The sequence below is a fragment of the Odontesthes bonariensis genome, chromosome 23, assembly GCF_027942865.1.
Source record: "Odontesthes bonariensis isolate fOdoBon6 chromosome 23, fOdoBon6.hap1, whole genome shotgun sequence".
Taxonomy (NCBI): domain Eukaryota; kingdom Metazoa; phylum Chordata; class Actinopteri; order Atheriniformes; family Atherinopsidae; genus Odontesthes; species Odontesthes bonariensis.
Window position 1 is genome coordinate 30,786,360 of NC_134528.1, and position 12,683 is coordinate 30,799,042.

At 40.3% G+C, this 12,683-nt stretch overlaps 1 protein-coding gene across 4 annotated transcripts in view; it reads left to right on the top strand.

Annotated features, from left to right (window-relative positions):
• The first annotated feature begins 852 nt into the window (after positions 1-852).
• The window catches only part of exoc6 (exocyst complex component 6), a 104,653-nt gene continuing 92,822 nt past the window's right edge, over positions 853-12,683 (top strand). For all 4 annotated transcript variants that reach the window (XM_075458141.1, XM_075458143.1, XM_075458142.1 and 1 more), the window contains exon 1: positions 853-988. In XM_075458141.1, the coding sequence (XP_075314256.1) occupies positions 873-988 (116 nt within the window). In that variant the 5' untranslated portion in view covers positions 853-872. The remainder of the gene's footprint in view (positions 989-12,683) is intronic.

Here is a 12,683-nt window from a genome sequence, read left to right on the forward strand (position 1 = left end):
AAGGGTCCATGCTGCTTTACCTGACCTTCCTATTCTGGAGGAAGAAAACAAAGATAAAGAAAAGGTCTTTGAGAACGTTTTTGCAGAGTTAGAATCTGTGGACTTGCCTTTGGGAACCACCTTAAGGTACTCTTACACACTTCATTTCTTATATTCAGCTTAGATAGCCACAGCCAGTAGTACTCATAACCCCCAACTTGCTAAATTAGTTATCTAAAACATTGGTTGATGTTGATATTCAGGAAAACAAAAGTTATAGAATAGTTATCTGAATTATTCAAAGCACTTAAAAGGAAAACGGTTCTATGAGAGAATTCTTGAGTGCTAATGTATATGTTTTTACCTTTTACCACCAATTTCTAAGCTGGTGACTTAGAAATTGATGAGGCTATGTGTATCCCCATCTTTTTTTTAATAAAAAGCTTGCATACAGTGAGGGCTGGCAGACATTTCTCTGCATGTCTTTGTTTAATTTAAATGTTTGTCATTTTTATCTACATGTACTCAAAAACACCCCCCCAAAACGACAGAATTAAGAATTGACGACAAGAAAGGACAATAACCTTGAGATTGTCTATCATGAATGGTGAAAAATGGGATGAATGGTGTGTGTAAATAAAAATTCAAAACATTTGAAATGTGGGTCAATTAACTAGTAACTCTAACCCATTTGATTTTTCATTTCTGTTATTAGGGATGACATGATAACACAATATGTTTATCCCAGTATGGTTTTCATGTAAGCCACAGTACTTGCGGTAAACTTTATGGATTTTAAACGTGCTGACCATGAGTCACTGTAGCTGTAGAGTGCCTCTCACAGGCCAGACCTCATACTGACCTGCCCCTACCATTAGCTAGCATTAGCTGCAATGATGTACATAACAATCATGGCGGAGAATGAAACCCTGGATTGTATAACGGAGCACGAGCGTATTTTGCAGGAAATTGAGAGTACCGACACAGCTTGTGTCGGTCCCACTCTTCGGTAAGAATATATTTATTTAAGATCCCTAGTCAGAAAATATTTGCGTTCGATTGCTTGTCCTACGTTATAGGACATTTTGTTAAGAAGCTAGCTAGCTACTAGTAGGCTAACGTTAGCAATGGTAACCAACATCCTATATGGTGCTTTATGAAGATTGAGGCTAGGACCTATTAGCGAGCTGGCTAACACGGACTATTTGAGTCATTTTAGTATAGCTTTGATCAAACTAATTCATGCGGGTCTTTAGGTTCTGAGTGAGCATGGACAGCTGATAACTGATCAACAATTATATTAATCATAGGTGTGGCTATGGGACTTTACATCTTGTTATTATGCTGGTGTTAGCTTACGGCTAATTGGTTACAGTTTCGTATATTTGATAAGCAATCATTGGAAAATGAACTCTTATGACATTCTGTGACACTATGGTTCGATTTGTCCTCATGATCTGCTGGGATTGTTATGTGGATGGCAAAGAGCTTGCCAGCAATTTAATGGGATGTTGGTTCATTGGAATGAACGTTTTCCAGCATCCTGCATTTGATCTGTTTAGAATGCTAGCTACCAAGGTAGCTGTCAAGGCCACAATGAATGACATTAGTTGGACATACTATTTATAGATTTACTTTGGCTGAATTTCTCCACCCTTCACACTCATCTGTGCAGTAGACATGCCTGTAGGCAGTGATCTTTTTGTAAGCATACCTGGGAATGTCAGAGAAGAAATGCCCTCAGGGTAATTGTCTTGTAGTACTTCAAGTTGTGTTGGTTTCAACATGATCAGCTGCTTACTAAGTAGGTGAGGTGAGAAGTTAGGTTCAGAGAAACTCTCAAGTTGAATGAAAGTGACCAGATGTAATAAGAATAGAATAGCATAAGATATGTAGTAATCCTCACAAGTAGTAGCCCCCAATGTGAAAAATCTCTGTTAAGTGAAGCAGAAAAGGGGGATTTCCCCCCCAATTGTGAAAAAATGAATTTCAAGCCATTGAGAGTTTCTTCCTCTCCCACTCTGATGTAGACAATCAGTCTGGGTCTTTGTACTTTGACTGGTACAATAAAACCCATTTAGAAATGCACTATTACTGGCATTGCTTTTTTTTTTTTCATTTTCATTGAGCATTTATTTTTTATGTATGGTAAGTTTTACGTATCAAGTTAAAGTAATAATAAGCAATAATACCAATAATGAGTGTGAGTAACCTGGTTTACACTAAAGGCCTGTATATTACATCACATTACGGTCATTTTGCAGACGCTTTTATCCGAAGCGACTTACAATAAGTGTGTTCCACATCGGTAGGCAAAAGAACTTCAGGTCACAAGAAATCATATTGTATTATGTGGTAATATGTTTTCTGTCACAATGAATTACTATTGATTAATTGTTTAAAACAATTATGAATTTAAAGTACACATACATTGTAAGGAATAAGCCTTTTAATCGAAAAGAAAACTCAAACACAAATGAATGTCTTTAGGCTTGCATGTTGGTTTGTCTTGTTTTTTTCTGTGTCGTCCCTGTAATGAACTGCTGACCATGTTGTACCTCCTCGCCTGATGGTACCTGGGATACAATTCAGCACCCTTGCGACCCTACTTATAATAAAGACAGCATGAAAAAATGAATGAATGACATTATAACTGACCTTGGCAGGTATAATAGAAACAATAACTTAAATGTACCAAAGTTTGGAGGTAGATTTTAAAGGGATAGCTCGCCTCTTTTCACATGAAGCTGTATGACATCCCATATTAGCAATATCATTTTTTTCTTACCCCCTGCTGCGTCCTGTGAGCAGAGTTCCAGCCTCGTTTTGGCGTTGATGAAGGTAGTCCGGCTAGTTGGCTGGCGCTTAAAAAATAAAGCGTCTTGCTTCTCAAAACAATATGCGTTAAAAAGAGTAATACATTTGCATCACAAAATTGTTCAGCAAAAAAAGTCAGACCTCACAATCGCTTGGCGCTATTTCTCTCTCCCTTCGAATCACTGCGTGCTGTGTAAACTGTGCAGACCGAGCAGTCCCCTGCTTCCGAGCAGCAAACACCGTAACAGGTGAAGCTATCGGCAGGTGGCTCTTTTCACATTTTGGTTGTAGCTTTTTGGTGGGAAAAAAAAAAAAGCTTCATTAATCTGCCCTCTGATCCTTCTCAATAATTCATTTCAAGGCAGCTCAGCCTTACATTAAGCCGGCATTAGTTGAGCGATGACAGCATTGTTTTGTAGAGTGGTGTGACCTGCGATGTTGGCTTGATTTTATACATATAGTCATGTTACTACCTCCCCTGTAGGCTCAGAGGCGTATCAGTAACGTAACAATTTTGACCCCCTATACTGTCACATAGTAATATAGACATATGAGTCATATGTCTATATTATTGCACATCCGTGTCATATATAGTGTGTCATATGATATGACACACTATATATGACACTGATGTGCAATAATGGTTTGAAAGGCATGTGAAAAGGGGTCTTTCATGAGATTGTCCTATTTGTCGAGTTCTTGATGCTGATGATGGCCAAACTCTGGCTATGACATTAGGTTACTAAGTTAAATTCTTGCCATGCTTGAATGTGGTTGGTCTAATGGAAGAAGTGGGATGTCTCCGGATAACTAGCTGGTGGCAGTAAAACCATGGTGCAGAAATATGACATCACTGAAAGAACGCCATTCTCTCAACCATAAGGAAATAACATAGAACTATTACATTTCTGCTTTTTCTACCCACCTGTTTTTATACAAGTGAATAAAGAAGATTAGATATGATTTTGTCTTATCTTAAGCAGATTAGTCAAATCTTGTGTTCAGTAAGCTGACCCTCTGAAATAAGAGGTACATAAATACAAATACAACCCTCATTCTTCATTCAAGCATCCCACACAGTCCTACTCACCTCATCTTACTGTAGTCTTCTGTCCTGTCAGCATAGATCACAAACTTCATACACAAACACATACGCTCCCCGAACTGGTTAGAGGAATGACCTTAGGTTGAAGCTGACTTAGTTTAACTCTCATCGTGAGGGAAATAAGCTTTCAGTGCTATATTGAGCATTTCCTCCTGGGAACAGTAGTGTACTAATGACAGTCTAAAGCCCTATTCGGACGGGACTAGTTCAGTGGGGGGACGTATGGTAATGTTGGTTAACCAGACGACGCCAGGGAGAAGAAATGACCAATTCGGACGGGACAAGAAATCCCTGTAATATTCATCTAACTTGGGAGGAGTTTTCTTGAATATAAAGCATTCTGCTCCAAAATTATTGTATACAAACGCAGAAGACTTTTTTGTTTGTTTACCTGAATGATAAGTATTACTAAAATGTATTGTACAGTATAACAGAACAGAAGATTTATTCATTTTTGACCTTAATGTAAAGTACTGTTCACCAAAAGTTTTGCTCAGGATACTTATTTTACCTGAATGTAAAGTATAGTTTAAAAAAAGGATTGCACAACGAAACTTAAGTGTAATTTTCTATTTTACACCTAATTGTTTCTCTCTTTAAAAGGATGTGACGACATATTCCGTACTTATTACCGAAGGTCGCATTTGCACGGGATTAGTATTACCTATGGTAGATACTCCGGACCGTTTCACAGGAGGTAGAATTCTCGGCAAAGTTTACCGACATACTCCGCTATCTTTACTGACATGGCGCGTTCGGACGGGACTAGATCTCCCGGTTATTATTACTTTACCCCAGGTCCTCCCATTAAACTAGTCCCGTCCGAATAGGGCTTAAGACAGTAAGGGATTTTTATGGAAGATTTCTTCGGGTTTCTCATCTTCTGTCAACTTACGGGATGTGTGTTGTCTGAGCCAGTGATCAAGGTTTTTCTAAAAGTAACGACACATTGTTTTAATCAAGTGAATAAGGAAGTGTGTTCAAAGTTGAAGTTAAGCAGCTGCAGCCAGCTGAGTTGGTAATAGTTGTGGGTCTAATTTACATAGGCTACACATAGATTTGCATGTAAAGGAGACAAAGCTTTTTCAAGGCATGAATGTAATATTTTCATGGGAGAAAAGCTTGATTATGTTATTTTAAAGAGATAGGGTTTAAGTCACATGGTTCCCAACTTGGTGTTTGCATACCTTAAGGTTGTTGTATGGTTGTCAAATTTAGATAAAATCATAATATATTTTACAGGAAAATAAAAACACTAATGATGAACCGCAACAACTATACGAAAAACTGGCTGATGCATTTTCGTATACGATGACGCTCTTGCAAACTGAAGTTGTGCTGTGGTATCCCGCACCAAGATGTTTGGAGCAGATCCTTTAAGTCCTGTAAGTTATGAGGTAGGGCCTCCATGGATCTGACTTGTTCTTCCAGAACATCCCAGCTGGGGAATTATGGAAGGTAACACCTTAAAGTTGTTGTTGTGCTCCTCAAACCATTCCTGACCAACCATTTTTTCTTTGTGGCGGGGCACATTATCCTGCTGAAAAAGGCCACAGCCATCAGGGAATATGGTTTCCATGAAAGGGTGTACATGGTCTGCAACAATGCTTAGGTCGGTGGTACATGTCAAAGTTACATCCACATGGATGGCTGGAACCAAGGTTTCCCAGCAGAAGATTGACAAATACACAGCAAACTGCAATGCACTATGTATTCTGACACCGTTCTATCAGAACCTGCAAAAATTTGAGCTAAAAGTAGCTTGTCTATTGGATTGAGCCATATGTGCCACTGTTCCTTCCTTGGACCAGTTTTGATAGATAATGACCACTGCAGACTGGGAACACTCGACAAGAGTTCCAGTTTTGCAGATCAAATCCTCTCAGCCATCACAATTTGGGCCCTGTCAAACTTGCTCAAATCCTTATGCTTGCCCGTACTATGCCCTTATGTTTCTAACACATCAAGTTTGAGGATAAAATGTTCACTTGCTGCCTAATATATCAGACCCACTAACGGGTGCTATGATGAAGTGATAATCAGTGTTATTCATTTCACCAGTCAGTGTACATAATGTTATGTCTGATCAGTGTACATGCCAGTGAAGGAAAACAAATTGGAGCATAGGTAGAAGGCAATCAAAAGTGTCGTATGAATTCAGGTAGCCTAGGTGATCTGAAAGTTTTGGCTTTTGAATATGAGGACATGTTCAAAATCAATGTCCTCATATTGGGTGTTATCTCGGTCTGTCCTCACATTGTACTAATGAAGAAAGAGTGTGTGTGGGTTTCTTTGTGTGTACCTGATATAAGTCCTTGAAATATAAAAGAATCACAATAAGTATACCTTTACATCAAAAATTCTAAAATAAAGAAATTCAGATATTTCAGACTGTCGCTTGCTGTAAGACAGTTTGGTGACTGCCTGATTCACAAAATAAGAAATATTTTGCACTTTTCTGTATCTAATCAAAATGATTTAAAAAAAATCATAGTAATGATAAAAGTTGGGCCAAAAAAAGATGGAGATCTAATTTGCATATTTGGTTAAAAATACAAAAAACTGCTCTAAAAGGTTGACACTAAATGTTTGTCGTCATTCAAGGGATCTTTGCTGAAAATTTCAGGTCTTCAAGACAAATGTAGTATTTTGTAGTACGTTTTTTTTTTTGTTTGTTTGTTTGTTTGTTTTTTTTTTGAGTTTTAAAATTAGAAGCACTTATTTAATTTATAAGTCATAAATTGTTAGCTAACAAGTCAAAATGTACACTACTCACAAAATGTAAGGGATATTTGGCTTTTGGGTGAAATTTCAGGATGAACCTAAAATGCATTCTAACCTTTACAGGTGAACTTAAAGGTGGGGTAGGGGTTCTTTTTCTGGAGCATTTTTTTACATATTGCTTGAAATACTCTTCACACCCCCATTGCAACCAATTAATTAAAAGTTTTGACACAAAAATGAAAAGTTTTAGTGGCCTCTAGAACGAACAATCCAGGAAAAACAGTATCCAATCATACTGAACGGACCGTTAACGATGAATGGATTCTGATGCGTCTATCAAACTGCAATCTGCTCCTCCCTCCCCCTCCTTCCCCCTGTGCGTGTACCCTTCTTCGTGAACGAATTACGCGTGTCCAGAAGCTTGGCAGGAAGCTAAACTAGAGCCAGCTTGGCTAGCACCTAGCATTATTAAACGTATAGTTAGCATATACTAAATACTAAATACGGCAACGATCGATGCTTGCTGTCAGAACAGCGCTCGTGAACAAGCATTGCGCGTTCATGTACTCTAGAGGCGTGGCTTCGGGGGGAATCTGAAGAAAAGGGTTGGGACTTTTGACCTGTGTATTTTCAAAATGCAGCTTTGCTGGACTCAAAATCCAGGATCTCCTACCCTACCTTTAATGTGACCTTCTATAAACTTTTGAATGCACATGTCCAACTGTTCAATGTTTCAGTACTGTTTGCAAAGGTTGCTGTTCTCTAACAAGGAGCTTAACGGCAAAATACACAACAGGTGTTTGATCCATGAATCGACCAATACATTTCCTGGTTCATTTAGAATTGGTATTTAAACAGTCCTTCTCATCATGCTGTTCACATTTTGACATGAGACCAAGATGACACCTAACAATTGATCAACAGTATCTCGCCATTGCGAGGCTTCAAACAGGATGTTCTCAGACGGATGTGGCCACTGAGCTTAGAGTGTCATCAGCAGGTTGCAACAGAGACACAGAGAGACTGGAAGAGTCACAGAAAGGCATAGAAGTGGATGTCCTTTGGCCACATCCCACACTGATGACCACTTCATTGACAGACTATTCGAAACTGTTTACATCAGCGTGGTCTGCATGCTAGACGACTTGCAAGGGCACGTGCCAGGGAGAATTTGTGCTGGACGAGGGACCAGCGGGACTCAGTGCTGTTCTCTGATTAAAGTTGATTCACGTTGAGGAGAAATGATGGCTGCCAACAATGTTGGAGACGTCGAGGAGAGCGCTATGCATCAGCCACTGTTGTCACCAGATGAGCCTTTGGTGGTGGTGGTGTTTCAGTTTGGGCAGGTGTGTCTAGTCAGAACAGAACTGTCCTACACTTTGTGAATGGTACAGTGACCAGCCCATACTACCTGAATAACATCGTTAATCCAGTCATTGTGCCCCTGCATGAACAACACAGGCCTAATTTCATCTTCATGGATGACAATGATCCAGCTCATCGAGGTCGCATTATTAGGGAAATGGAGTGGCCTGCACTTTCGCCAGACCTGAATACCATAGAAAACCTATGGTATCAGCTGAGTCGCCATGTAGAGGCTCGTAACTCTGTACCCCAGAACATCAATGACATGAGGGCTGCCCTTCAAGAAGAGTGGGATTCAATGCCTCAGCAGACAATAAGTCGACTTGTGAACAGCATGAGACGTCGTTGTCAAGCTATACAGCACAAACAGGCCAGAGGACAGTAAATCCCAGACCCAGACCCAGTCACCCCATACATCAGATAAGGAAAATTTTAAATTTAAAAAAAAAAAAAACACATCCGCACACACTCACCCAGGCCCACCCAAGCTGCCCTGGGGTCAAGCTGTAATTGATGCTCAAGGGCACATGACAATTTATTGAGACATTGAAATTTTTTGTTGTGTTATACCCACCACTGTTGTTGGCTTTTGTTTCAATAAACTGTTTGAGATGAGGAAATCACCAGTGCATGCTTCTACATTCATGATAAGATATCACTGTAGCGTGAACTTTTTCCATTTTCCAAAAAATTCCCCGAAAGCCAAATATCCCTAACATTTTGTGAAAACTAAAAAAAGAAAACTGAAAAGTAAATTTTTTTGGCTCCTCATTTACTTTTAGGGTGCAAAGTTTTGTCTTGATCAGGCTTAGAATCTTCAAGAAGTTAACAAAAATAGGTTAAGCATTCTTAGCAATGTAGCAAAAAAAACCAAAAAGAAATAATTAGCGCATAAAAGAACAAGGCCTGTGTGATGTAATTACTTCTATTCAAAGAGCATGTGAATAAAAAGTTTTTGACTGCGATGTACGGTTAGTTATAGCAACACCATGTGATAGATATGTGTAATTCTTTTCCAACTGAGGTTAGTGTTTAAGCCTTTAAGCCAGCTGTGTAAATAACTCTTTGAATAAATCTTGTTTTAGGCTTTGTGATGAGTTTCATATACAGAAGAAAAATAATAATAACAATAATAAAAACAGAACAAAAACAATAGCGTTCCAGCACTGCTGGTTTTTCGAACCACCAATGGTCCTGTGCCCTCTATGGGCTTGGACCACTAATTAAAAGGCACAAGAACACAGTAAATTATTCTCAGTTTTTTTCACAAAAAATTGGAATTGGATACCAGGAACATATTAAAAAAGGTATGGTGTAACCTTTCCTTTTCATTTGGGTCCGTGTCCCATAGCGCGTTTCATTGTTAGATTTCTGGAAAATGCTTGCCAAAAAAGCGCTCTGATTATTCTTATTTTAGTTTTTTATGACTGCATTCCAAAAAAAAACTGCCATAGACAGCCTCAGCGACTACAAACCCATAGGCCTTACATCTGTAGTCATGAAGTGTTTGTAGCGACTGGTTTCCCAACACATCAGGGACTGCCTTCCTCCGTCCTTCGACCTCCACCAGTTTGCCTACAAAGTGAACCAGTCCACAAAGGACACCATCGCCATAACCCTGCACAAAGCGCTGAGCCACCTGGGGAACTAGCAGAGCTTCGTGGACTACAGCATTCAGTACAATCATTCCGGACATCTCGATAAAGCACTTCCTCACACACCGCCCACAGTCTGTCAGACTTGGCCCCCACCGTTCCTCCACAATCACACTCAGTACTGGCCCTGGCCTTTTACTGTAGGCCCTGTATACCGAAGACTGCACCGTTCAACCCAATGCCATCATAAAATTTGCTGAAGACACCACCTTGGTCCGATGTCCAATAGAGAAGGCTCAGCAGCGGCTGCACTTCCTGGGCATTCTCAGGAAGAACAACATGGACCTGGACCTGCTGCTGGCCTTCTGTCACTCCTCTGTGGAAAGAGTATTTACATACTGTCTGAGTGTGTGGTACATTGGCTCCACAGCTAAGGACAGGAAGGCTGTGCAGAGGGTCATCAACACCGCCCAAAAATGAATCGTGTGACCTCTGCCCTCCCAGGATGACTTGTCCAGATCCTGCTGCCTCAATAAAACTAGGGCCATCACAGGAGACCCCTCCCACCCTGCCCATCACTTGTTTGATTGGCTGCCCTCTTCAGGTCAATCAAGTCTCACACCAGCAGACTGACAAACAGTTTCTTCCCTTGGGCCCTACAGACTGCGAATATATGCTAACTTCCCATTCAGATGATTCTTCAGGACCTGCCTTACTCATTTTAGGTATTTGGTGGTGCTGACTTCCTTATGGCCTCCTCATGGTTGCCATTTGCTTGTGAGATCCCAAGGTATTTATAGCTCTCCTGAATTTCTGCAGTAACCTCTGGCAGTTCAATCCCCATCAGTCGTTATCACCTTGTCCTCTTTTTCAATATCATTCGGCTGCATTTATCTAGTCTGAATGACCCCCTGTGCTAGCTGTATATCCTGTTGAGGTGTATCAGTGAGTTGATGTCTTGCTCAGTTCTGGCATACAGCTTGATGTCGTCAATGTAGAGGAAGTGGCTGATGGTTTCTCCACTCCGAAACTGGTATCCATAGCCACTTGTTGTGATGATATAGATGGAGGCTTTTGGCCAGGGGTTGGCAACCTTAAACACTCAAAGAGCCATTTGGACCCATTTCCCACAGAAAAGAAAACGCTGGGAGCCACAAAACCCTTTTGACTGCACTGCTATAGGGAAAACTATATGCTATGTATGAAAAATATATAATGTGTGTTGCTCTTATGAAATTAATGAACTGCTACAGAGAAAACAACATTTTTCTTTTTGCATGCAACAAAAACATTGAAAAAAACGCTGGGTTGAAGGTTACTTTCAAATAAAATGTTTAATGTCTATTTGAGACCTCCTCGTATTTATGAAATAAAAAGCTGAGCTTAAATGATCCACCTGCAGCAAATCCATCTAGATAATTTTGAGCAAAAGTTTTGTGTTTATTCTGGAAATGTCTTGCAACATTTGACTTTTTGTTGTTTGCCAAATTCTCACCACATATTTTGCAGACTGGTAAGTCCTGTCAGCAGTGAAAGCAAATTAATCTTTCTTCAGAAACTTTTCTTTTCTTGGATTTGTCCATGGTTGGTCTACTAGGGGTCGAAAAGCTCAATAAATCGCCTGCCAGCGGGTGTTGCACATCGGTGGTTGTGACACTTATTTTGGATGACAAAAAATTAAACATGTTTTAATGTTAGAAGATCACCATAATCTTCACAAATAACATACATTAAAATTAAAAATTCATTATTTATTGTCCAAAGCCACAGGGAGCCGCAGCAGTGTTGTCTTCCACAGTCCCACTGAGTTCTTAATGAAGGCTCTTTGTATTCTGTTGATGTTATAGTGTTTCAAGCATTCCAGTATCCTTGTGTGCAGCATTGAGTCATTGGCTTTTTTATAGTCAATCCAGGCTGTCCACAGATTTGTATGTCTGATCATGAGGGACAATTCTGTCAATCAGTAGCTGGTGTTTGGCTCCTTGGATTTAACTTCCAATTTCCCTCTGTGCCCCGCTCACATATTAACTCATTGGCTGCCAGCCATTTTCAGTGAAGAGAGACCCATACTGCCAAGTGTTTTACAGTATTTTGACTGATTTTCCAAGACCCACAGAAAAGTGTGTCTTATGACTATGTACACACCGAAATTACCAAAAGAAAGAGTAGACTCTCTTGTTTCATCAGGAAAAAAAGTTTGTTTCTACCATTTTCAGTCCTTTAGTAATAGACAGTAGAACATAGGTTGGTTTCACCAAAAACAGCTGTTTTTGACCAAAAAATGGATAAAACAAGCTTTTTGTGCAAAGAAACCTGTCAAGCAGAACAGTGACTTTGATGCTAACATTTTTTGCTTTAGTGACACCTCAAACATCTGAAAAGTGGTTTCCTTTCCTAAAACAGCAAAAACAACACTGAGACGGTCTTTTGATAGCAAAACAATAATTTATTCACAGTGAAGTAACAAGTAAATAGTAACACGTAAATAGTTCATACATTCATACATTATCAAAACTGTACAGTTCATCACATTCAAACCTTTGTGTGTGTGTGTGTGTGTGTGTGTGTGTGTGTGTGTGTGTGTCTCCATTCAAACCTTTGTGTGTGTGTGTGTGTGTGTGTGTGTGTGTGTCTCCATTCAAACCTTTTTGTGTGTGTGCGTGTGTGTGTATGTGTATGTCTCCACCCCTACAGTGGTTGCGCTTAGTGTGGTAAGCAGTGAAACACTCTCCTGCGTGCAAGGGGACACAACAGGACTTGCACCACATTTTGGTCTCACTGCGCTCACCCCTGCGAGCACAGACCCTACACCTCCTTGCTGGTCTCCCCTTCTTGCTGGTGGGCATCAGGTTTTCCAGTATATGTTTGCCCATGTCTCCATCTAGCCTGATCTCAGGGTCAGTGTTGTAAGGAGCTCAAGGAGTACGTCGGCCTTCCTCAAAGTCCCACCCCCCTCAACCCCCACACCTGCCCCTGCCCCTTCCTCCTCCTCCCTCCTCCTCCTCCTCAAGCCCCCCCCCACATGTCGCTTCACTGTCCAGGACTTCACTACCCTGCGAATGAACTCCAAGAGGGTTTTACACTCCCCTGGGTTTCTG